The sequence below is a fragment of the Schistocerca serialis genome, chromosome 7 (assembly GCF_023864345.2).
Source record: "Schistocerca serialis cubense isolate TAMUIC-IGC-003099 chromosome 7, iqSchSeri2.2, whole genome shotgun sequence".
Classification (NCBI taxonomy): Eukaryota; Metazoa; Arthropoda; class Insecta; order Orthoptera; family Acrididae; genus Schistocerca; species Schistocerca serialis.
This window is the reverse complement of record NC_064644.1, coordinates 490,208,775-490,236,465: the sequence shown is the minus strand read 5'-3', so window position 1 is coordinate 490,236,465 and position 27,691 is coordinate 490,208,775. Positions and strand designations below refer to the sequence as shown.

The window sequence follows — 27,691 nt, the reverse complement described above, 5'->3', positions numbered from 1 at the left end:
GCTTGAAGAACTAACTGTCAGATCATTAAGTCGGAGATGTCTACCTTTCAGTGATGACGTACTCTTCACTCGGTGGTATCTGAGACTATATTTTCAATCAAAATATTTATTATTTTTATTTAAATGTTGTTCCATTAATTTTTGATACAGCATTGTGGAATATTAAATGTTCTCAAAATAAAATATTCAGAACTCCCATATATCTCTCTTGTCTGATTGAAGTTTATTTTCTATTTGATACATGGAACAATTCCTCTCTTACTGTATACACCTGAAGTATTAGCAGTGTGATACAGACCACATCCACCTTCTGACAACTTATAAAGGATACTAAATATTCCTTGCATCAATTACAGGCTCATCTGAAAAGCATTGATTCAGTTGTTTTTTAATTACGCAGGTCTGCAAAAAATATTTTTTGAAAATTGTTTGAAATTTGATAACTGACTTTTATGTACTTTTCAGTGCTGATTTCAAAAATGCAATCCATTTTTTCTATCATGCCAGGTTTTCTCACAAAAAAGGGAGTATTTTTGGGTATAATAACAAAATTTAAGCAATTTATCACATTTTTCCAACATTATAAAATTTTATTTTATTTATAAATCATGTTCTGAACTACATTTCCAGTACACTTCCATTTCTCTTTAAGCTCATAAATCCTTATAATAACACTTTCGCTTTCTGACGAAGTGTCTTTTATTGCTTTTCCAGCTGTGGACTTCTTGAATCTCTTTTTATCATCCAGCAGTAGTTCGCTATCATGTTGACATTCCATCTTCCTTGATATCTTCTTTCCATTTCTTTGATGTCTTGATGGAATCTTTTTGCCCTGCTCTTCACTTACATCACCAAGGTTTGGAGGGAAGTAGTCAAGATGTGAGTGGAGAGAATGAACTTTAATGCTCATGTAACAGCCCAGCTTCTTAAAGTTGTCGAGCATGTCTGCGACGATTCTCTTGTAGTTTGGATCTTTTTTGTTTCCTAGGAAACCAGTAACAACTAATTTAAAATATGTATGTTGCTGCCTTTTCTTTTGTTTTCATTTTGACCACAAAGTTGCGATCTGTCATTAGTTTTCTAATGTCTGGTCCGACGAAGATTCTTTCCTTTAGCTTTGCCTCATATGAACCAGGAAACTGTCCACAATGATATCTGAAACACTCCCCTTCTTTTGGCAATGCCTTAACAAATTGTTTCATCAGACCCAACTTAATGTGAAGTGGTGGAAGTAACACCTTTTTGGGATCCACAAGGCTTTTCCTCTCAACGTTTTTTACTCCTACCTGTAAGGTTCTTCTCAAGGGCCAAACTTTTTTTATGTAGTGTTGCTTTCTGTCTCTACTATCCCATTCACAGAGAAAGCAAGGGTACTTTGTATAGCCACTTTGTTGACCAAGCAGCATTGAAATCACTTTTAAATCACCACATAGTGTCCATTTGTGGTCTGAATAGGAAAGTTTGCTTAAAACCAGTTCAAGGTTTTTGTAACATTCTTTTAAGTGAACCAAGTGTCCAACTGGTATAGAAGCATACTTATTGCCATTATGTAGAAGTACTGCTTTAAGGCTTCTTTTTGAAGAGTCAATGCTCCCATCAGGAGCATATTCTATTTTGAAACATGCCGTAAGTCCAGGAACATCACTGCAAAACACCAGGCCACCTTCTTGAGAGAAGAAAGATACAAACTCCTTTTCCCTTGATCAATACCAAGAAAAGGACATACCCAGAGCCAATATATGTTTATCTTTCTATCTAGATCCTAAAACCTCTGCCAATTCTTTAGAAAGGCCTAGGTCTCTAATTAAATCATTCAGTTCAGATTGTGATAATGGAATGGGATCGGTTGTGCCAGGATCATAGCCATCTCTGTCTTCTTCACTATCACCTTGCTGAGCCAATGTCTCGTGATCATCTATATCATCCAAAGAATCTGGAGGAGAGCATATTGATACTTCAGGTCCATGAGCAACAGGGCAAATGGCTGATTGAATGTTAGGGTAAGAAATATCCTTTTTGTTTATCAAATTGAAAGTATGATTTTTGGGCTCCCTCCAAAGCATTAATATTCCAAAACGTAAGGACTACTTTTTACATTGAAGCTGTTGCCTCAGTTCTTCAACACACACTGGACAAACTTTGTGTGGGGCCCAAGGCTTATCTTGATCGCCTAACTTTATACCAAAATAGGTTAAATATACTTTTTCAACAAAATCGGAAATGTTTCTTTGTTGATTTTTAATGGTATAGTTACCACAAATGTAGCAGAAGCAATCTGGCAGGTTTATACATCCTGTGGTAGCCATTGTCCATAAAGCACCTTCACAACACAAGAAAACAGTCACTACTTTAAAGTACTAGGAACAACAATACGTGAACAATACAGAGTGAAGAGGTACTGTGAATTGAAGGACAATAGCAGAAGCTCATTGCTTGGTGATGACGGGGGAAGGGGCAGCATGACAGACAGGCACTGACATGAAAATACTGCTTGTTTCTCTTAATTACTCTTTATTTTACGTATATCTAGTATAAAAATGGCTAAATAACAATTTATGGAGATCCTAAAAGCCAAAATTCAAACTCACTAGAGTGCTGAAATATCGAAAAAAGCTAAAACTAGACAAGCAGTTTGTGAAATAACTGTACATGATGGAATTTTTTCATTATTTTTCCTGAAATCAGCATTGAAAACACTATAAAAAGCACTTAATAAATTTAAACAATTTTAATGTCGCCGACCTATGTTATTGTAATGAAACACAATGAGGTTCGCAGCAGGGTGGACCCCATCTTCTCACAGTCACCGGCCATTTACTAAACCATCGTGGCAACCTACACTGCAAAATGCTGTGTCCACAGAGAAGTATGATGTTGTACTGGCATGATCTCCACATGGAACAGAAAACAAATAAAATTGTGTGAACATTTGGAAATAAATCTAACACGAATACATTTAAAGAAAATTTTATAAACATTTAGTTGACGTCACTGGGACAGGCAAGACATCAGATTACCATATATACTCGTAACACTACACTTCCTGATGTCTGCTGGTAACCTGTTATTGACTTCTGCAGCAGATTATAAACCTCCAATCCAAATACTAGAGAGGTATGCACTGTCTATATGCAAATTAATTTTATTTTTAGTATTATGGTTGTGATTTGCACAATTCATTCTACCGGGTGTCCCTGCTAAGAGTCATCAGGTGCATTTTCTGTGATGTTTCAGCATATATTTGGGGCTGGAGTCAGCCCAAACGAATACTGCTCATTACATCTTTCATGCAAAACTTGTGTTGACAGAAAGTGTTGGTCTGTTTCCTGTTACAAACAAAATTATTTTTAAAGGGAATTTTAGATGTCCTTTTGGTAGAACAATCCAAAATTATTCAGACACAGTATTTTACTTTATCGATATGTATTAACAGGGACAGTAGAACACGAAGAATAACCAGTACGCCCGCCATGAATGAGCTGTGCTGCTCCATGGCGGTAGCAGTTAGTGCTGTCCAGGATGTTGCTGCCTATGCTGGAGTACGTATCAATAAAGTGAATATAACATTAGAGTAATTTGGGACCACTCAATTGAATCAACATGTAAAATTCCACTTTAAAAATAATTTAATTTGTAATGGCGAGCAATCTGACACTTTCTGTTGACATTGGGCTTTGCATGGACCACATGAGAAGCAGTTTTGCTTAGAGCTGACTCCAGCTATACATTCCAAAAATGAAATTGTAAATATCTGCCAAAACGCAGGGGAAAATATGCCTGACAACTCTTGAGAGGGACACCCTGTACATTTAATCTTGTTATTAACCTCTAATACCATTACAGAGAGTGTGTGTTTGTATATAAGTATAAGAATCCCCCAGTTCTCTAGGGAGCTTTTGTGAGATATTTCATTATCAACTTTAGACAATATTCTTATAGTGCGCTTCTGTAGACTAAATAATTTTTGACCTTAGCTGAAGAAATTTGTACCACAGGACGTATTGAGTGGAAGTATGGTAGCAATCCTGTAGGAGGGTCAACAAAGTGGGAGGGATTTTTGAGTACAAACTGAGCTTTCCAGTTAACTTGTCCACATGCTGGTGCATCTAAGTTTACTATGATTCTGCACGTCTGGAAGATTCACGCATGGAGTCTCATCCTGTGTGTGTCTCGTGTTCACTACTTTTTTTTTACCTGTAAGTCATTTAGGTTTGTTTGGATCTGCATAATGTGACTCTTTGCGAGATGAAAGGTCAAAGTGATGTGAATAATTTGTTAGCTTGTTCCATTAGTCTGCTGCCTGTGTCAGGTAATTGTGTGTTTTGACCCCTTGGCAATATTCTTGTATCATTGGCAAATGTCACAATATTTGAAGAGACCTCTAATGCTCCAGGTACCTCGTGTAAGTAGGCCAAAAACAGGAGTGGACCAGGAACCAAATATTGCAGAGCACCATGTTTAATGTTTCTCCACTCCAGATTTAGTCCTATTTCTGTGTTATAATTTGTTAATGTGACCTTTTGTTTTCTGTTGGTAGACTAGTACTGTACACCCTTGAAATTGTCACACCAGCTGTACACCAGGGTCACTGTGACCATCAATTATTTGCTGGAGAAATTGCCTGAATATAGAAAATTTTGTAATGAAATTGGACTCTCATATACTAAGTGTGTTTTATTTCACCGACATATTTTTTTCAATCAATATTAGTATTAATGCATCCAGCATTTGAGATTAAGTAAAATCTGTCATGGAACTTTTTCAATGATGAAACTTGAAAGTGATTCAGATCTAAAGACTTTGTCTGCAGTTTAATTAGATGAGGATGCTATTCATTTAATGAAATGCATTTACTACAGAAATATTTTGAGGTGTTCTCAATTATTCATAAATTTATTCATTATATCCACACTCTTGGAATATGGACTACAGTGTTATTGGCAATTGGCAGACCTCCCCTATTAGGGATGGCTGTGTTCCAAAAGTGACCATTTTTACCTTGGATGGCTATTTTCTTCTTTGGCCTGTGACAAACTAATCAGTTCTGCCATTGTCAGTAACTGCTGCAAGAGCATCAGCTTCTGAATCACTTGCATCACAAAAGTCACTTATGTCACTTTCACGATTGAATTCTTCTAACAGTGTTCCGCATAAAGCATCTTTAATTAGTAAAATGTCATTCCTATGTGCCATTTTCACATAACTTACAAAAAACTTACACATTGTGTACACCAGTATTATAGTGAACCTTCAAAAAATATGTCTGTGAAATTAATTAAACAATAATGTCTCACAACTTCAAAAGTCCGTCCTCTGCTAGTTCTGATTTAGGCCTAATGCTGGCAGTGGGTTGTGTATGTGCAGTATGTGCAGGTGCACATGCACAGTAACAAACAAAAACTTCCACTATCAGAGTGACCCTGGTATACACATCTAGGGTTAAGATAAAACTCCATCCATGCCAAAGGGGAATGTTTTAAACACCACACCATTTTAGTTTCTGTAGTAGAATTTCATTATCTATGCAACAGAAAATGCCAGCAGGGTCGTGTTTTGTATTTTGTATTTTTTTTATTGTTTATTTATTTATTTATTTATTTTTTGTTCAACGAGAAGCATATTTGTGAGATTATTTATTTTTCTCTCAGTAGGGAATCTCTTTTGGAAGCCAAACTTATGTGATATTAAAGTGTAATAATTAGAGGGCAGTTGCTTTTCTCCACTTTTATAAATTGATATTACCACAGCATACTTCACTCTTTCAGGAAATACACTTCAGCTCATTAACTGACTGCAAATGTCAGTAAAAGAACCGAGCGAGGTGGCGCAGTGGTTAGCACACAGGACTCGCATTCGGGAGGACGACAGTTCAATCCCGTCTCCGGTCATCCTGATTTAGGTTTTCCGTGATTTCCCTAAATCGCTTCAGGCAAATGCAGGGATGGTTCCTTTGAAAGGAGCTTGCGCTCCGTCTCTAATGACCACGTTGTCGACGGGACATTAAACACTAATCTCCTCCTCCTCTCTCCTCAGTAAAATAAACTTTAGGGGCTGTTGTAGTTACCATATTGTTTAACTGTGTTGCACTGTTTTCTTTGTCTGTGTTCCATCAGTGTTGGGAAACATCATGACCACATTTTTCTCATGGCCAGTCATACAGTTAGAAGCTCCATATAGATGGACTAGGCAGTCACCTGGAGAAGTTAAATTTGAGTGTATGGAATTTTACACAGAATCTGGAAAATTATTAGTGGTTTTGTTTTTTGATTAGTGTAAGATACTGTAAAAGGGAAGTTATTACTGTTGCGGCCACAGAAGCACCTACCTTGTGCTGCCACACGGTGCTGTTCCTGTACTGGCTCACCACTGCAAATAATTCAGTAGTCCTCCATTTTAAGAAGAGTGCAATAATAAAAAATTAAATGTCATGTATGTGACCTGAACTTAACAGAAAGTCACTAATACTGTTCAAAGTATCCTCTTCCAGGCCTTGTGCAGTGGCTTGTGGAGTGTACACTGATCGGCCAGACCATTATGACCACCTACCAAATAGCCGGCAGGTCCACCTTCGGCACGGATAGCAATGGCGACGCATCGTGGCATGGAAGCAGTGAGGCCATGGTAGGTCGCTGGAGTGAGTTGGCACCAGATCTGCAAACCCAAGTCACCTAATTCATGTAAATTCAGGGGAGGGCAGCGATGAGCTCTGACGCCACACTCAATTTCATCACAGATGTGTTCCATTGGATTCAGATCTGGTGAGTTGGGGGACCAGTACATCAATTGGAACTCACCACTGTGTTCCTCGAACCAATCCATTGCACTCCTGGTCTTGTGATATGGTGCAGTATCTTGTTGAAAAATGCCACTGCCATCAGGAAATGTGATAGTCATGAAGGGGTGTACATGGTCTGCAACCAGTGTAGAGTACTTCTTGGTTATCGTTGTGCCTTGCTCGAGCTCCACTGGACACATGGATGACCACGTGAATGTTCCCCACAGCATAATGTAGCCGCCACCAGCTTGTCTCTGTCCTGCAGTACGGGTGTCAAGAGCAGTTCCTCTGGAAGATGACAGATTCGCACCTTCCCATTGCCATGATGAAGAAGATATTGGGATTAATCAGACCATGCAATGCTCTGCTACTGCACCACCATCAAGTGCCGATGGTCACATGTCCGTTTCAGTTGTAGTTACCAATGTTGTAGTGTCAACAATGCCACATGTGTGGGTCGTTGGCTACAGAGGCCCATTACTAGGAGTGTTTGGTGTACTTTATGTTCAGATACACGTGTACTCTGTCCAGAATTAAAGTCTGATGTTAGCTCCGCAACAGTTTGTCACCTGTCCTGTTTTAACATTCTGCCCAGCCAATGATGTGAGACATCTGTAATGAGGGGTGGCCCAGCCCCACACCATTTGGATATGATTTCACCTTGGTTTCGCCTTGTATTGAAGCCACTCACTGCAGCACTCTTTGACCACCCATCAGGTCATGCAGTTTCCAAAATGCTCATGCTGAGCCTCAAGGCCATCATAATCTACTCCTGGTCAAACACAGATACATTGCGTGCCTTCCCCTTTCTACACATGGACAGCACACTCACTGAGACTACATGCACCATGCATATGTCTGACTAGCAGTCATTCCTCTCCAGGTGTCATTGCTATCACCTGGTCAAATTTATATCAATAGGAGGTCGATGGTCATAATGTTCTGGCTAATAAGTGTATGTGTAGAGTAGTAAATACATCTCTCCTAGTCTCCTTTTTAGAGATGCATAAATTGCCATTGACCTGGCCACCACGTGGTGTAGGTTTGACTAATTGAATGTTTTCTCTTGTTATAACTATTATGACAACTACAGCATAATTATCTTAATACTAATACCAGCTCAGCTCTTTACTTACTTCTCCGCTCTCTAATTTTCAGAGGTGTTCATTGCAGGATCACTTTATTTGTATCAACAGTTTGTTGATTTCACATGGTACTGAAATGCGGTTCTGTAATGAAATTGCAGCAAGGCAAATGGGGTAATTTATGTCCAATAAGTTTCTTCTTCTTCTTGTTTTAACAACATCAGTTTATTATTTGGACAGGAGATGTCTAGGCAGCTATGTTTCATTTTGTTTCCAGGTTGTAGTAGCCTCTGCTTTATGAGGTTGTCCTCAGAATGACCAGCACATTACGCCTGCTACCGATTCTTTTGTTGTGGGAATTAGTGCACATTTGTCATTGCAGAGGATAAATGATATCTGAAAAGTATATAAAATATTCAACTGGAAAAATTGGCTGGGCATCTCCTTGGGTGCAATTTGAATAAAGATGCTGGATTATTAAGCAACTCCAAGTCATTTTGATGGTTTTTGTGCTAGGTAAATATCATGAAAGAGTGACAATCATCAGGTGGTCACATGCTGCCATCATGAACACGTATTGTAAGTAGAAAAATGGTAGTAAAATCTCTAAAGTTAGAAATGGCAATGTGTATGTTTGCCTTGTGCAAAAATGTATACATTAAGTACTTGTATGCTCTATGAAACAGTGTGGGTTACGATCTTTGATGCAGCTGAGACTAGTTCTGTAGTGGGAAGCTATGTATATTTTTGGAGCACATTCTACATATTTTCAGACAAGGCTCCATAGCTGTTAACCCTGTAAACCTATCATCATCATCCCCATATTCTTCCAGCAAGCTGGGTAGGGTGTTCATGAACTATTTGCCTCCATTTTGCTCTATCTTGATGTAATTCTTGTCACGATATTGTTTCCCAGTTTTCTCCTATAGTCTTTGGGTCTTCCTTAATCTGATCCAGCCTTCTTTGTCTGGGTCATCTTGTTGGTCTTTTCCCCATCACATTTCTATCCAGGTATAGTTTTGGCAGGCAGTTATCCTTCATCCTCTTCACATGTCCAAACTAATTGAGCCGTGCAAAGCTTAGTCTCTTAGTCACTGACAAATCCACTTGCATCTGTCCTGTGATATGTTCATTCCTAATTTTCTCTCTTTTAGTCTTCTGCAAAGCGAATTGCAGAACCTTCATTACACATGCTTGTAACTTGCTCAAATCAGCTTTGTTAATTACATAGCATTCCAAGTTGCATGTCATAATTGGCAGGAGAAGCATTTTAAACATGAAATCTTGAACATGACAGCTGTTTTAAACATGGTCTGTTTGTCTCTCGCAGGTACTCCCTTGTCACACACAAAACTATGCACTTGATGATAAACTTCAGATCTCTTGCTTACTGTCCTCTCTACTTCTAGATTGGCTGTTCTATTCATTGATATTTACTTACCAGGAAATTGAAAGTTTCCACACATTCAATTTTATCTCCATCTTGCACCAGGTTGCATTGGCCAGATACACTACTCATAATAATTGCTACAGGTTTGTTGTTGCTTACTGTCAACTGATACTTTTTAAACTTCCCTGCACTTCTAGTTCTGTTTTCCTTAAGTAGCCACATCATCATCAAAGATTGAAGTTCAGAAATCACTATTTCCTATCTCTTTGATTTTGCTTATGATCACATCCATAAAAGCAATTAAAAGTAATGGGGAAAGTGCACTACTCTGTTGCACACCTCTCTCTGTACTGAACCAGTCTGATATGCTGTTACTCACCTGCACACAACTTTTTCAGCCCTCATATAGCATTTGCACTTTCCTTATCAGGGAGTTTGGAGCCATTAGTTTTTATAATCACTCCCATATCTTACACTTTGGTACACTGGCATACAATTTTTCCAAATACAGGAACATGGTCATGATATCTTTACCCTTTTCCAAATACTTTCACAGTAACTGTCTTAGTGCAAATACGATGTGTGTTGTTCCAGTGCTGCTTCTCAGTCCACGTTGTTCCTCTTCAAACTGGTTTTACAACAGCAGTCTTTATCTTTTCTCTATAATCTTTTCCAATATTTTAAGACAGTGTGATAACAGGGTGATTACAATTAGAACACTTTCTCCTACTTCCTTTGTTTTAACAGTGGTATTATAATCCCCTTCTTCCAGTCATCTGGTACGTTATTTTCCTTCCAAATGATTCCCTGTATTTCTGCCATATCACCTCTTATTGGCATTATTACTACTCACAATACAGAGGAGGCATTGTGTCGCAGACACCCACAATGAAAAGACTGCTAAGTGTTCAAGCTTTCAGCATAAAGGCCTTATTCAGAACCAGAGAACACACACATACACACACACACACACACACACACACACACACACACACACACACAGACACGTCCACTGTCTACAGATGCAGATTGTAGAATGAAACTGCGTCTGATGGGAGAAGCAATAAGGGTTGGGTCCCTGGGGTAAGAAGGAGGCATGAGGTGAGATAGCAGGTTATTATTCCACCCTGAACTTTCCATAGGTCAAATCACTCTATCTATTACTGTAGCTGTTGATGTATTGTGACTGAACAGTGAGACAATAGAGCAGTTACTTCATCAATCAATCACATTTCCCATTACATGTTAGTACTCAATGTATGTGCATATGCCTTGCTTCATGAGAAAGTTCACTGAGCTTATGCTGTGTGTGGTGTGTTTCAATTGGTTTTGATAATACAGTGCTAGGGGAATGGTCAGGCTCTTTGACTTGATTTGTAACTAATGGTCAGTGGTCAGTTGTAGGTGGTTTTCTGAATATTATTACTTTCATTGAATCCTGGGACCACACAGCTCATTTACTCTTTCTTTGTCACACTAGATAAAAGTATTCTGAGAGTTCACTGAATATAAGTGAAATCAATAAGTGTATTTATCATTTTTCCTCGCAACAGTGTTTGGGAACATAATATTTGTTTCTGACAAATTATTTTGTATTTTCACTGCTGCAAACTATTGATTACATTTCTCTCATCAAGAGGAAACATTTCATTTCTATTGCAAATAAAACATACATGTTGTCCCCTCTTCATGTGAGAGCTGATTTGTTTATTACCTGTGGTTCATGGAAGTGTACCTGCTCACTAAAAATTCACTACAGCATGTCATGGCTCATCACAAATCAATACAAAACAGTCCTCCTTATACCTTTGAAAGAATTATGGCCAATTACTGTTTTTCAACAAAAAGAGACTGAACTCTCAAAAAGGCCGGGTTGGGAACACTTCGAAATTATAGGGGAATTAATGTTTGTCCCGGTTCCTACAATTGACAGAAATGCTTAGATGCTTTCAATAAAGGATTGAGAGATATTGTTCCAATGTGACCAAAAGATGATATATGACAATCTCTCTATGCATTTCTAATAATTTTATTCGTGATCATGTTTTTGATACTCTGTGAGATGATATGTTGCAGACAGCATCACAAATGTGACTTTTTAAATATGTCTTTGTCGTTTTGTACTTCTTAGAGGTCCACTTCATTTAATTTTGCAATTTATTTTTCTTTTGTCATACAGACAGAGGAATCATCACCTACAGTGAGGATGTTGGTAGACATAACCCCCTCTCCTCCCCAAAGAAGGAACTAATAATTCCAAAAACTAGGATAATGTCATCAGTTTTACTTTTATATAACTCTATCAGTTGTACAAGATATAGTTTAATGTTGTCCTTGATTTGAAGAAAACAAAATTACAGAAAGTTCATTTCATGGGAGATAGTGTCTTAAAGCTTTGGCTGTTTGCTTATGATGATTGAACATTGATTAATCAGTAACTTACGTCAGATGTCTGCATATTATAGAAAATTTATTGGAAGACACATACTTGTACGCTAAGTTGTTAAAGGAACAAGAAGAAAGAAGCTCAGGTCATTACACTGTTTAGCTATTCAGGTTTAGATTTTCCCCAGTTTCCTTAAGTGGCTTGTGCAAGTTTCCACAACTTGTATTGGTATTATTTTTCTTGGGGAAAAAATCCTCATGCAAGGTAAGAAAAGCATCTACAACTACATCTACATCATACTCTGGAAGCCACTTAACTGTGTGTTGCAAGGGGTACTTCTGGTACCACTAGCTCATCCTACCTGTCCTTGTTCCACTCCGCCACACACCGTTGGGTGGCTTGCGGAGTATAAATGTAGATGTAGATGTAGATGATGTCTGGGTTAGATAAATAGTAACTGCAAAATTAACTTTGTATGATGGGCAGAAATATTTTCCTGGCAACCGTATGAGAAAATTGGAGAAAAAGTATTTTAAGAAAGAAACACAGTGAATTGTTTTAATACTGTGAAAGAATTACAGGAAGGTGTTAGAAAAGAGAAATAACATAGACTAGGTATTGAACCTTACATGTTTCTAAAGTGAATAAAAATGTAGATTATCATCCAAACACAAAACATATTCCTTTTGAGTCTTTTTAATGTAAAAAGCTACTTCTGTATTACAATTATTTGTTGAATGATCCCAGCTTCATTCCTTCTAAAAGATGTTATTTGTTTTCACAATTTGCCATTTAAGTGACTGTAGACTGTTTTCTTGGCCAAAGTTGACAGTTCATCTGTTGACACATTAATGCATAAAACTTGATCATAGGCAGTCTTTCTATACTTAATATTTGACTGTGATAGGGAACTGAAAGAATTTATTGGTACATGATGAGAAATAGCTTGCTTGTGTGTATGTGTTAGAAACTACAATGCCTGGGAAAAAAGAGAGAGAGAAGCACCCAGAAAACATGGTCAGATGTCACTGCCTCTTCACACACACACACACACACACACACACACACACACCATCAGTGGGCATGTAAGTGATTAGAACTGCTTCAGTGTGACAGGCAGAATGGCCGTCAGATTGCATTAATGTTGTTTGTGTTTTGTGTTATTTCCAGGCCTGGTAGGCTATCTAACAGGCATGAACAGCATCAGATGTTGAGAGATCACTAAGTCAGACATGAAGGTGCCTTGTATTCCTGTGGGACAATGTTATTAGCATCTGACAGAGTTTGAAAGAGGCCTAATTGTGGAGCCTCATTTAGCTGGCTTTTTGAGTTGTAATGTATCCGCATTTGTGAGGCATTTGAATGTGACAGTGGCCTGATTTTGGACTGCATGGGAACAGTACGTGATGTGTAATCACAACAATGGAGGATCGCTGTTTCATGCAGTGATCACTGTTTTGTTCTGTAAGCACATCATAAGCTTCACGTCTGCACCTACCATCCGATCTCAAGTAATAGACTCCCTGCAACATTCTGAGTCATCCTGCACCACTGATGAGAGACTAGCAGCAACTGGATTAGGGAATCACAATCCAATGTGTAAGTTGCTGTTAACACCACAACACAAACAGCTGCATTTGGAGTGGTGGTGTGACCAGGAAGCGCAGATGCTGATGAATGGCATCTCATTGTATCCAGTGATAAATCTCGGCTCTGCACTATCCTGGACAACTGTCATTGGTGAGTATGGTGACGAGCGGGCGAAAGATCCTGTTCTTCCAATGTTATGGAGTGGCGTGGCAATGTTATTCCTGGTGTCATGTTGTGAGGAGGCATCGGGTGTGACTAAAGGCTACGCTCAGTAGTGCTTGAGGGAACTGTGATGGCAAAACAGTACATCACAGATGTCCTGCTCCCTCATATGTGTCCGCAGCTCGTGATCTTGCGGTCACGTTCTCGCTTCCCGAGCATGGGGTCCTGGGTTCAATTCCCAGCAGGGTCAGGGATTTTCACCTGCCTCGAGATGACTGGGTGTTTTTGTTGCCTTTATCATCATTCATGAAAGTGGCGAGATTGGACTGAGCAAAGGTTGGGAATGTGTACGGGCACTAATAAGCGCACAGTTGAGCGCCCCACAAACCAAACATCCCTCATATGTTACTTCTTGACTGACAATATCACGGTGTCATTTTCCAACAGGGCAGTGCCTGTCCGCATGAGGCACATGACTCTACAGACTGTCCTGCATGATGTTGAGGTGTTCCCATGTCCCTCAAGATCCCCACTTCCAATAGAACATGAGCAATCAGCTCGGATGTCAACTCCATCGTGGTGCCAGCACCCGTATATTGAGGACCAGTTACGAGATTACAGGCCAGCATGCTTTAGTAAGAGAGAGGATGGCTTTGGCACCATTCGCAGTTGAATCAGTGCATGCACCCAGGCCAGAGGGGGTGCAACGTCATACTGATAAGTGGGCTTATACTGCCAAATTCTTTGCAAATTTCATGTGATTTTGCAATCACTGGAATAATATTATGTACACTGTCAATCCGTGAAGTTTCATTCCATTCCTTCTCATTATCTGGGTTCTTCACTTTTTTTATCAGGCCGTCTACAAAAGGTAGAAACTCAGTCTCACCATGACTCGATAAAAATAGCTTGAATGTTTAATACACTCAACCAGAGCACTATTTATGACACAACAAGAAGTTTCATTCAAAAATGGATAAGCTGTGTTGATATTTTAGTTGATGTGTAAGGATGGTTCATTGTTTGCAGTTTTGCACGTGCAAGAGTTATCTAAATACCTTCTGACCAACACGTAGTAAATTTGTATTTGAGGAAGCTCTGCGTTGAATGGACAATGGTGTATGCATTACTCCTTAACAATGGGTTCACGTTTTGGAAATGCAGCACACAAAATAATCATTTGTGTAGTGTTGTCATTTTTCTGCAGCAAAGCATATGTACCACCTTTGGTTTTCATGAAACTTGTACAAAGACTAGTCAAACTATTGAATCTTCCACTTTGATGATGATGGATTTATGTTTACGTACTTCTTTGTCATTAGAAATAAAATTGCAAACATTGTTCAATATTTTTGATTAGCCCTTTATATTACACTGTCTTGAAGTGTACCAGGGGACTCATCTTAAACTCTGTGTTAGTCATTGGCTATTTGTTTTTCGATCACAGTGCTCTCCACGAGCCGTACTGAGATTTCAAGACTCGTTATAATGTAGCAATATGTTTCTCTTTTCTTTGTGAACCTTAATTGTGATATATGTGTATTTGATGTGATTGGTAATCATGTCACAGCTACAGTCAGGAACGTGTTACATTAAGCACTGCTGTGAGCGTAGAACTCTGAGTTGTAGCAGAAGTACTGGAATGGCTCAAGGACTTATCGAGTAATGGAACCCATTATGTTGTCCTTAACAGCTGGTACTTATCAGAGACAGGGATGACTTTGAAAGGGCCCCAGGGAAGTGTGATAGGACTAGTCTTGTTCGCTGTATACATAGGTGATCTGATGGATGGGACGGCAGCAGTTTACAGTGGTTAGCTGGGGACACTGTGGTGTCTGCGAGAGGGATGTCATCGTTGAGTGGCTATGGGAGGATGCAGGATGACTTGGACGGAGTTTCTTGTTGGTGCAGTGAATGGAATCTTGATCATGCTAGTGTAGTATGTGGGAGAAACAATCCCGTAATGTTCAAGTGAAGGATTGGTGGTGTGCTGATTGACACAGTCACATCGATTGGCTGTCTGATCATTGTGTGTGGAGCAATGTAAAGTAGAATGAGCATGTCACGTTGGTAGTGGGAAGGGTGAATGATCGGCTTCTTTTTATTGGGAGAATTTTGGGAAAGTGTGGCTAATCTATAGAGGAGATAGTGTGTGGGACACTTGCGTGACCCATCTGAGAGTGCTGCTCGAATGTTTGGGATCTCTACCATGTCAAATTGGAAGAAGACATCAAGCCACAACAGAAGCATACTGCTAGATTTGTGGCCCGTGGGTTCGATCAGTGCACAGGTGTTACAAGGGATTCTTCATGTGCCCAAATGAGAGTCTTTGGGGAGGAGGAAGATGTTTCTTCATGAAGTACTGTTAAGGGGGGTTAGAGGGTCAGTGTTTTGAGGCCAACTCTGGAACTGTTATGCTGTTGCTGGCATACATTTTGTGTGAGGACTATAGGGATAGGATGAGAGAGGTTACGGTTTGTACAGAGGCTTTGGGCAGTTGTTTTTGCCTTGTTCTATTTGCAAGTGGAACAGGAAAGGAAATGAATACTAGCGGTTCTCCAGATGTAAACCTGGCTCAATGTTGGCAGTAATGAAAATGTTGATTTGTCGGACCATATGAAGTGTTTCCACTGATCATCCCCCAGGTTTTGTGCTCCTGACACCATGTTTTACACTTCTTTGTGCTGGTTGTTGTCACTAATGGTTTCGGTATAGCAACTTTTCCATACATGAATATTTGCTTTATGGAGTTCTCGGAGGACTGTGTCGATAGATATGGGGCCACAAAGATGGCTACTGATCTCTGCAGTCACTTTAGCCGCCATAGTTTTGTGTTGTTTTTACACAATTCGTGTTAGTGAACAATGATCTCTGCCATTTAATTTTGATTTGTGCTCACTATTACGTTTACATATTGATGTCTTTCCATCTTTTGTGTAGGTTGTCATGACTGTTGAAGCAGATGCTCTTGAAACATTTAATAAGTAGTCTGTCTTGGTTACTGATGCTCCAGCTCATTGGGCCCTCACAGTCTGCCCTCTTTGGAACTCAGTTAGGTCTTTCATTGCACATAGACCTCAGCCTTTCAGTGCAAATACGAAGTGTGCACTACTCATAAACAGCCTGCACTGGTGTGTAGTCTGCTCTGAATATGTATAGTCCATTGTGACGTGCCTTACCTGCATTGTTGACCATCAAACACAACCATCCCATTACTACCACTGTTCACATTATTTTGCCTATCCCCTGTAAGTGCACTTGTTAAAAAAAACTGTGGAAAAAATATCAATTAATCTTTTGTTGCACAAAGCTTACATGTTAATTTGTTCTGCTCACTAGTTACACATTGCCGGCTCATCCTGTACCAGCTGTTACATTTCTGTGGCCTGCAGTTTGTAATTCTGACTAATTTTGTGTAGATTAAATTTGAATTAGATTGATTTCACGAACAGGCATACCTGAGGTGGGATTTGGAGTAATGCACCAGCCACCGCTTAACTTGTACACATGATTGCTGCAGCAGTGTGCCCAAACAACTACAGCCCAAACTGAGAGGCAGTGCCTTGCAGGAATTTGAGCATTCCCCAGGTCACGGACATGTGCACAAAAATTCAAATGGCTCTGAGGACTATGGTCATCAGTCCCATAGAACTTAGAACTACTTAAACCTAACTAACCTAAGGACATCATACACACCCATGTCTGAGACAAGATTCGAACCTGTGACTGTAGCGGTCCTGAAGTTCCAGACTGTAGCGCCTAGAACCGCTCGGCCACACCAGCCGGCGACATGTGCACAAGCTGGAACAACCTGCTCCAGATGGTCCATGATTAGAATGGCATTGGATGGAGTCATGTGGGTGCCCATTGCAGTGGCACAGATTTGCTTTTAGGTGATGCCTTCAATGGATAAGTAATTGTGGTTAGACATGGTTGGTCATGGAGACCTCTCCTTGTGTCCCAGTCCCTATAGTGGGAACACTTTTTTGCTACCAGTCCTAGCAATCATACTTAATCCAAAATCAACACTGAACCCAGCCTGACTCTGTTCACTCCTCAATCCAACCATGATCAACTCCCACTATCCCCTAGTCACCCCTACTAATTTTCCACATTTTTTTCTTTTTTGAATGTTACCTCACTATCATTCCCAAAATCCCTCAACATGGAAATCAACCTTAGATCTGTAGAAATAACTGCAGTCCCCACCCAAAAACTGATTCTGTCCCCATAATCCAATCTGTCGACTGGTTATGAACCCTCAGGGATTACCTGGAGAGAGAGACTCTGCCAGCAGTCAGATATGTGCACCGACAAACCCTGCCATAGCGACCTCATTGCTGAAATCCAGCAGGACTCAACTCCATCCTCAAGTCCTTAGATCCATCCCAAAACCTCTCATCTGATTCTGTCTCTCTCCTCATCCCTACTATTCCTTGACCCCCTACCTTCTACATGCTTCCTAAAGGCCGTAAACCCAATGACTCAGCATGTCTCATTTTGGGTGGGTAGTGTGCCCCACAGGCAGAATCTCTGCTCTCATGGACCATCACCTTCTGTCTATTGCCTGTAACCTAACCTCCTACATAAATGATACCAACCACTTCCTGCAATGACTGTCCACAGTTCCGATTTCTTTACTGCTCAGAGCCCTGCTTGTCACTGTTGATGTTACATCCCTCTCACAGACATCCCCAATGCCCATGGCTTTGCCAGTATTGAATGCCACCTTTCCCAATTCCCGACTCACTCAAAATCTGCAACCTTCTTCCTGATCAACGGTGATCTCACCCACTATTACTTATCCTTTGAGGGCATCACCTACAAACAAATATGTGGTATAGCAATGGGCACGTGCAAGGCACCAGTGTATGTCAACCTATTCATGGGCCATCTAAAGGAATCCTTTTAAACTAACAAGACTTCCAAACCTCTCAATTGTTCGAATTCATTGTTGTTATCTTCATGAGCTGTATCAAGGGTGAAGATATTCTATCCACAGTCCTCCAGAACCTCAACACATATTCCTCCGTTCCCATCACCTGCTCCTCTTCAACCAAACAAATCACCTTTCTCAATGTTGACCTCTATCTCAAGGATGGCTGTGTCAATACCTCCAGCCATTCAAATCTACCAACCATCAACAATACCTCAACTCTGACAGCCACCACCCACTCCATACCAAATAGTCCTTTCCGTACAGCCTAGCCACTCATGGTTGTCACGTCTGTAGTGATGAGCAGACCCTCTTCAAATATGTAAAGGGTTTTATGAGGTCATCACAGACTGAAATTATCCTCCCAACCTTGCCCAGAAACAGATCTCCCATCCCCTGTCTCTACAGACACCTACCACATACCCTTTGTTCATTCATAAATGAGTACCTCTCTTGTGACTCAGTACCATCTGGGCCTGGAGGAACTGAGTCACATTCTCCATTAGGCTTTGGCCCTACCTCTTGTCCTGCCCTGGAAAAAGGAATACCCTCTCCACTATCCTCTTCATCCCTCCCATGGTGGTATGCTGCCACCCACCCAATTTAGGCAATGTCCTTGTCCACCCCTACTCCACTCCTGATCCCAAATCATTGGCTCATGGCTCCAGTCTCTGCAATCGACATAGATACAAGATGCATCCCATACATCCTCCAACTACCACCAACTCCAGGCCTGCCACAGTCATCTCCCCATCAAAGGTAAGGCTACCTTTGAAAGCAGCCATGTGATCTGCACTCTAAGCAGCAACCACTGTGTCTATTTCTATGTGTGCATGACAACTAACAAGCTGTCTATATGCATGAGTGGCCCCCATCAAACACTGATCAAGAGACAGCTACACCACGCAGTTGCTGAACATGTTGCTCTACACGATGTGCTTTACTTTAATGGCTGCCTCACTACCTGCGCCAACAGGATTCTTTCTACCAACACCAACTTTTCTGAATTGCACAGGTGGGAATTCTCTGGACATCATATATTTCATTCCCATAACCCCCCAGTCTATAGTACTCCTAGATGTGCACTAGCAAAACTGTCCTTAGCTAAAATTCAATGTCTCCTAGAAAAGCTTCAGAAAGAAGCCAAGAATAAAATTGTGATGCCAACAGGACTTATACTTAGACGCTTTTCATTGACTGTAATAAATCAGCAAAATGTTGTGACTTAATTCAGAAATCTGTCTCTACATGAAATGTTTATTAATTTGCCAGATAAAACAGTAGATCAGTGACCTACAGTGATAATATTTTTGTATTGCATACTAATAGTTTGAAACTAACAAGTACTGTTTCCACCTTGGTGTTTAAGGATCATTCAGCTGTGTTTATTGAGCTCCAAAAAGCAGCTAAGTAAAGCTGTGTTAACCTAAGTGTTGTAATATGGCCTTTAGACCACTCCAGTTTAATCATTAGAATTTATGACAAGTTCTTAAACTCTTTTGTAGATGAATTCAGTGACTCTTCCCCCCTTCTCCCCCCCCCCCCCCTCCCCCCTGCCCCCCCTGCCCCTATAGTGCCAGAAGGAGGCAGCTACACAGTAACCTAAAGTCAAACAGAATTGTTCTAAAACCATATTCAGGAATGTTGTACTGACATCTAAAAAAATTGTGGTAATACACTCATCCTCTAACAAGAAATAAAAAAAAGGGGGGGTCAGTTGTTCAGTCAGAATTAGGAGCTAAAGTCAAACATCAAGAGATTTTTGAAAATTATATTATAATAAATCCTGATCAGATGTCCAGTTGTTTCAATGAATTCTTGTTAAATGTGGCAAAGTGAGATGTAGATTGGCAGCTTACCAAGGCAAGGCAAATTTTATAAGCTTAGAAAACAACCAGAACAAGTCTTTTAAACTGTTTGAAAGAAATTCTCCCAAGAGATATGGAAAATGGAAGATTGTCTTTAAAAGCAAAACTTCATCTGGCTGGAATGAACTGCCCACATCTGTAATCAAGGATGTGTATGACATCATTTCACAACCTCTGTCAATTATTATAAATGAAACCTTTAAGCAGGGTTGTTTTCTAAATGCATTAAATATGCTGAGATAAAACCATTATTCAAATATTTTTGAATTACTGCCCTAACCCTCATCTGCTGATCTTCTCTAAAGTGTTGGGGAAGATTGCAGCAAAACAAAATAAAAAACTCAGTACTATAAATGACAAAACTGTTAAAAACTGTTTTGAATTCCAACAAGGAAAAATCACTGTAAATCCGGTCAATGAGTTTACTCTTAAGATACACTACACATTGGGTAAGTGTAAAAATGTGACAGGCATATTCTGTGATCTGACAAAAGCATTTGATTCTGGGAACCTCTCCTTACTTCTAAATAAATTACTAATATACAGAATCATGGACAGTGCTTTACAGTGGTTCAACTCGTATTCAGCAGATTGAAAACGAAGGGTAATTGTAACTTCAAATTGAAGCAGTTACTCTTCAAACTGGAAAACAATTTCTCACAGAGTCCCACAAGCTGCAGTAGTGGGTGACTATCAGTTCCTTTCCTACATAAATGACCTACCACTTGCTATCAATGTTCATTCAATTATATTTCCTGATGATACATCAGTTATAATTTATAAAATCTTGAATCTTGGTTCCATCAAAATTGACTAAAACTAAATGTAACTAAAACCAAAATAATGTAGTTTGAGACTAAATCATTAGAACAGAGTGAAATAAAAATGATGTTCAGTGATGAGGATATCACAGAAGCAAAATTGTAAAGTTCTTAGGCCTAGACCTTGACAAAAATTTAAATTGAGATGCACACACAAATAGGAAGTGAATAAAGTAAATAGTTTAGCGTTTTTAGCATGTGTTTTGTCTGGTGCCACAAATACAGCCACCATAAAATAGTCAATTGCTGCTTTGAAAATAATTATGGCAGTCTAGATCACAAGGCACATTTATATTAAGTTGACCGGTTTGAATCATTACATAATCATCTTCAGACCTATAGCCATTTTGATGGACAGTAGCTGTGTATGTAGCAGGAACTGTTGAATGTCCATGGTCAACTAAACAGTTGGCACAATTATTCAAAGGTGATGGGTTTCGATCATAACATAATCATCTTCAGACCTACAGCCATTGTGACGGACAGTGGTTGTGTACATAGCAGCAGCCACTGAATGACAGTAGTCAGCAGTGCAGTTGACTACCATCATTCAATGTTTCCTACTCCGTACACCGCCATTGTCCATCAAAATGACTGTAGGTCTGAAGTTGATCATGTAATGATCGAAACCAGTCACCTTTTAATGAATGTACGTTGCGATATAGACCGTCATAATTATTTTCAAAGATTATAATTGGATAACTGATAACTCCAATACTGTTTTCAAAAGTAACACCACTGGTCAGAATGACGTCAAATTGCAACAGAATATTATCAGAGAAGAGAGAAAACGTATGGCAGAAGAAAAATAAATAGTTACAAAATGTAGCAATAGATGGCACTGTAAACATCATAATTTAATAGTGGTTGACTACAAATGACAAATGAGTCATCCAGCAATGCCTGAGTTGTATGTTTGACATTAAACAAACAGTACTACTCAGTGTGCATGGGTGTACAGGTGTGATACTGTTAGTTACATAAGCCCATTCACCACGACAAGGTCATGTCACATTGGATTGTACTGAGGCCAAAAACCGCATAAAAAGCATCACTCACAACAGTTTTTAACTGTCCTGAGGCCAAAAACTGCATAAAAAGCATCAATCACATCAGTTTTTAATTGTCCTGAGGCCAAAAACCGTATAAAAAGCATCAGTCGAAATCAGATTGGATCATTAATTTCCGTGTGACTGGCACAACACATGTTCAATATGCTGTCCACCATTTTCTGCAACGAGTTGAAATCGAGAATCAGCATGTTTCACAACCGATCAAAGTGTTCCTGCGGTCACATTCAGAATGTGCTGTGAAATGCATGCCTTCAGTGCAGCTAAGTTTGCAGTCAGAACACTGAACACAACATCTTTTAGATAGCCCCACAGCCAGAAGTCACATGGATTAAGATCAGGTGATCCGGACGGCCAGGCTGGGGAAATGGCGGCTGATAATTCTAGCATTTCCGAAATAGCGCTTCAGCAGCTGCTTAACTGGATTTGCAAAGTGCAGAGGTGCACCATCTTGCATAAAAATGATCCCATCCACACTGTTGGAGAGCTGGAATGACGTGGTTTGCACAAAAGATACCCATAGTGCTTACCAGTGATGGTACAGGTAACAGGACCAGAAGCACCTGTCTCTTCAAAAAAATATGGGCCTATGATAAGTGATGCCATAAACCTACACCACACAGTGATCTTTTCAGGATGAAGTGGTACTGGTTAATTTGTGTGTGGATTTTCCGTTGCCCATATTTGACAATTCTGTGTATTGACATATCCTGTCAGATGGAAGTGGGCTTCATCTGTCGACAAAATCTTCCATGGTCAATCATTATCCACTTCCAAGAGAGCAAGAAATTCTAAAGCAAAGGTCTCTCTCTTGCTGGCAGGTCAACAGGAAGCAACTCATGCACATGGGTAATTTTTAATGGATAGCAGAGAACGATGTTTCGTAGGATTTTACGCACCTTGCTCATGAGTATGTCCAATGTTTGGGCATTACACGTTTGCTCACCACCATTCATCTCCTCCTCCGTTGCTGTGGCCACTGCTTCCACTGACGTCGAATCAATTCATTTCCTTCCTCTACCACGTTGCACACCAAAAGAACTCGTCTTTTGGAATTTCAGAATCATTTTCTCCAGACACACGGCAGTTATCAGATGAACGCCTTTTTTCAAACCCATCAGTGTCCGGAACTTCTGCAGAGCAATGTGTGCACAGTCATCATTCTTGTAATATAGCTTTACAAGCAGAGCACAATCCTCCATTGACACAGTCGTGGCGAACATCGCAGGCGCAAAATGAGGAAAAGCTGCGTACCGGCATGTTTTTACTAACTTCAATGGGTCATGCACTAGACAGGTGTTTTCATTTGCTTATTCTGACACATACAGTGTCATCTATTGATCAATTTTCACACTATTTTTTTCTTCTGCCGTACGTTTTTCCCCCTTCTCCGATAATATTCCTTTGCAATTTGACATCATTCTGACCAGTGGTGTTATTTCTTCAGCAGTTTGAAAGTTTAACTTTAATTATAATCACCCTGTATATGAGGTGGTGTCTTTCTTGTATAAAAAAACAACACGCACTTGACACTTACACTTCTGTTTCAACTACAGCACTCACCCACCATAGGGACAATTTTAAACTTGTCACAAACCATTTAAAACTCTATGCCCAGACACCAGAATATATGAGGTGAAAAATTTACAATAAAATAAAAGGTAAAGATTGTTCTTCACTTTTCTGGCAGAAAAGTGTTATTAGTGTATTGAAGAATTCATTGAAAACAGGTTCACAGTTTGAACAATGGACTTATGTATCTTACATTTTTGGATACTGAAAATTATAGTAAGTATTTTTGTAGTTGTTTCTCAGAAATGTATGTAAAATAATGTGAACATTTGTATTTTCTCTTATAAAATATTACTATTGCAAATCTTGAAATGTCTTCTATACATCCAATAGAATGATTTGAAGACTGATTATTATGAGATGAATAAATCACATAATTTCTGGCTAGTAGGGTTTTGTAACCTGTCTGTGCCCAACAGAACACTGTGAAATATGATTGTAGTAGGCTCTTTTGAATGCTGTGTTCTGTTTTGATGATAAATAATTTGTAACATCACTAAATATGTTGCTGTACAAGGTGATTTCAGATTCAGTTTTGGTTGTTGTTGTTGCTGCTGCTTCTGCAGTCCTAAGTTCAAAGACTGGCTTTTGCAGTTATCCATGCTAGTCAATCCAGTGCAAGCCTCATCATCTCTGAATAACTGCTGCAACCGACATACATTTGAACATGCTTGGTCTTCTCCCTTGGTCTTCTGCAGTTTTTATTCCCACACTTCCTCCATTACCAAATTGATGATTCTTTCAAGCCTCCGGGTGTGTCCTATCAGACAGTCCCTTCTTTTAGTCGGGTTGCGCCATAATTTTTTTTTCTCCAATTCAATTCAGCACCTCCTCATTAGCTGCTCTGTTCACTCATCTACAGCATTAGCAACACATTTCAAAAAGCTTCTACTGTCTTCTTGTCTAAATTACTTATCATTCATGTTATGCTCCGTACAAATACGTTTAAAAAATATTTCCCAGCACTTAAATTTGTATTCAGAGTTTATAAATTCTTCATTTTTGTAAATGCCTTTCATGCTCTAGTCAGTCTTTATTTTATATTCTTTTTACTTTGGCCATGTTCAGTTATTTTTAAGCCCAAATAGCTGAACACTTCTACTACTTTTCATGTTTTATATGCTAATATAACTCTTTCATCATCACCTTACGTAATTAAACAACATTCAGCTACCCTCGATTTAATTTTGCTGATGTTAATCTTATATCCTCTTTTCAAATGCTATTGATTTAATTGCTCTTCCAAATCCTTTGCTACCTGAGATAGAATTATAATGTTATCTGCAGCCCTCAAAGTTTTTATTTCTTCACTTTGAACTTTAATTTGTCCTTTGTTTCCTTTGCTACTTGCTCAATGATGGACAGAATAATACTGGAGACAGGCTACAGGCCTGTCTCACTCCCTTCTCAACCACTGCCTGCCTTTCATATGGTTCCAATCACGTATTTTTGCATAAGTTCTAAATAAGTTTTCACTCCCTGTATTTTATCCCTGCTATCCTAAGAATTTCAAAGAATGTATTCCAGTCAGTATTGTCATAAGCTTTCTGTAAAACTACAAGTACTATAAAGGTAGTTTGATTTTTTAAAAACTTATCATCTAAAATAAGTCATAGGGTCGCTATTGCCACACATGTTTGTACATTCCTCTGGAACCCAAACTGATCTTCACCCAGGTCAGTTTCTACCAATTTTTCCGGTCTGTAAAAAATTTGCATGAGTATTTTGTAAGCATGACTTATTAGACTCATAGTTCAGTAAAATTCAAACCCATCAGGACTTGCCTTCTTTGTTTTGTTTACATGAAACAAATGTTAATTACTTCTTTGTATTTTTTGCGTGTGCACTATGAAGGATATAACAAAGATATCAGGCCTGATTCATACAGTATGAGAAAGGCAGGGGCTTTATCTTTTTTGCTTTCCCCACAGCAGCCTGTCTACCTGCTGAGTGTAGCTCGCTTTCTCATTCTTTGTACCTCTTCTAAGATTCACTAGTGCATACAAAATGTGTTTTCAAAAAGATTTTGTATATGCAGATCACTTATTGGGAACATATTGTGTAGTGGTTATGAGCTATTTGCTGCATGTATTGTCCTCCAAACATTATATCTAGCAAGTGTATTATTATTGTAAGCTGTTTATTTGAAGTAATTACTGTTCATTTTTTTTTTTTTTTTCAGGGTAATTGATTCACTGAGTGATGTCTGGCGGAGAAAATACTTTTTGCTTGGAAATAAGCAAAGAGGGAAAGAGGAAAGAGACTGGAAAGCAGCTTGTCTGAGAACACTTAAGTTGCGCACTGCTATTTCCAATGGCTCAGCATATCATCATCATAATGTGAGAGCAATCTGTTTAAGCTCAGACCAGATAACTGGATTAGACTGTTGTAAGGACTTGTTAATTGCTTGTAAGTATTAATAATTGTATTTGATGCATGTAGTACTAAGAATTATTATTGTTTCATGCCTTTGTGTTATTGGCATTGAAAGGTAATTAATATTCACATGTAAACATAACTGTATAGTCACCTGTAGAAGTTAGGCAGATTATGTTGTAGTGTTAACAGTTGATAAAAATATTGTAGTGTTAACACTTAAAAAAATCTTGGAATACACGCCACCACCACCACCACCACCACCACAACCACCACACCTGCACATATGCACACACATGGGCCCACGTATGGCCTCTCATCCCTCTCATGCTTGGAAGTGTGTGCGCGCGCGCACACACACACACACACACACACACACACACACACACACACACACACACACACACACATAACAAACACGTACATACATGTGTAGTCATATTTTCTTCCCAGATATGTAGTAATTTGATTAATAACTGGAATTTTTATGTTATAAAACATGTAATAAAAATCATTTCCATTCTATGTAAAAAAAAATTATTTCTGTATCTGATTTTTTGAAAGTTTTTTCTATGTAGTAATCAAATTTTTATGTTGTGAAATTGCTGACTCCAAATAATAAGCTTACAAAATAATCTTTTTTCTGGCGAATCTGAAATGTAGTTGCAATTGAAAGTGTGTGTTGAGTGAACATGACAGGCAGTCATTGAAGCGGATTGTAACAAAAATAGGACAATGACAGCTGCAAAAGTCACTAGAGAACTAAATGTCAACACCAAAACAACATGAAGGCAGCTTTGTAAGCTGGGAATTCCAGAGTGAGCAGGAATTCCAGCTCTCACTGTAACCAAATGCTCATAATAGGATAATGTTGTGCTGAAGCCATAAAACTAGGACTGTGAAGCAATGAAAGAAATTCATTTGGATAGTCTTGTTTCACACCGATTCCACCGTCTGGCTGATTTTACATCCCATGAGTGAAGCATTGTAGGGGGTGCAATGATGATCTGGGCAGCCATGTCATGGTATTCCTCAAGCATTGTGGTTACTCTGCTAAGTCGCCTTACTGCCAAGGATTATGTGACCATTTTTGCAGATCAGATCCATCCTAATCATACAGTCTTTGCTACCCAATAATGATGCTGTGTTCCAGGATGACAGGGCCCCTGTTCACACAGCTCATGTTGTCCAGGGGTGGTTTTGTGAGCGCGAAGATGAATTATTGCATCTCACCTGGCCACCACAAGTACCAGATCACAATATTATTAAGCCTTTGTGGCCTGATGTGCAGAGAAGGGTGCATGATTCCTCTCCACATCCATCTTTGTTACCTGAACTTGCCACTACTTTGTAGGAAGAATGGTATAAGATTTCCTTGAAAACCATACAGGACCTGTATTTATCTACTGTGAGATGACTGGAAATGGTTTTGAATGCCAATAGGTTCCATACACCGTACTAGGCGTGGTAATTTGTTGTGCTTCTGGTGTTTCCATATTTTTGTCTACTCCTATATTTAGATTCCAAGGTACAACCCCCATTTTAGTCAATTCCATACATTTTGTGGACAGTACTTGACCACACATGATATGGAAGGTACAGCCCTTTTGTGAAGAATGCCAGGCACATCTACTTCCTCATGTTTATCTGTTGTGTTTAG

General features: G+C 39.3%; 1 protein-coding gene across 1 annotated transcript in view; it reads left to right on the top strand.

Moving 5' to 3' along the window:
• Positions 1–27,691, top strand: part of LOC126412331 (F-box/WD repeat-containing protein 2-like) — a 113,288-nt gene that overhangs the window by 27,817 nt on the left and 57,780 nt on the right. Inside the window, exon 3 of the mRNA XM_050081855.1 lies at positions 25,838–26,064. Within this exon, the coding sequence (XP_049937812.1) occupies positions 25,838–26,064 (227 nt within the window). The remainder of the gene's footprint in view (positions 1–25,837; positions 26,065–27,691) is intronic.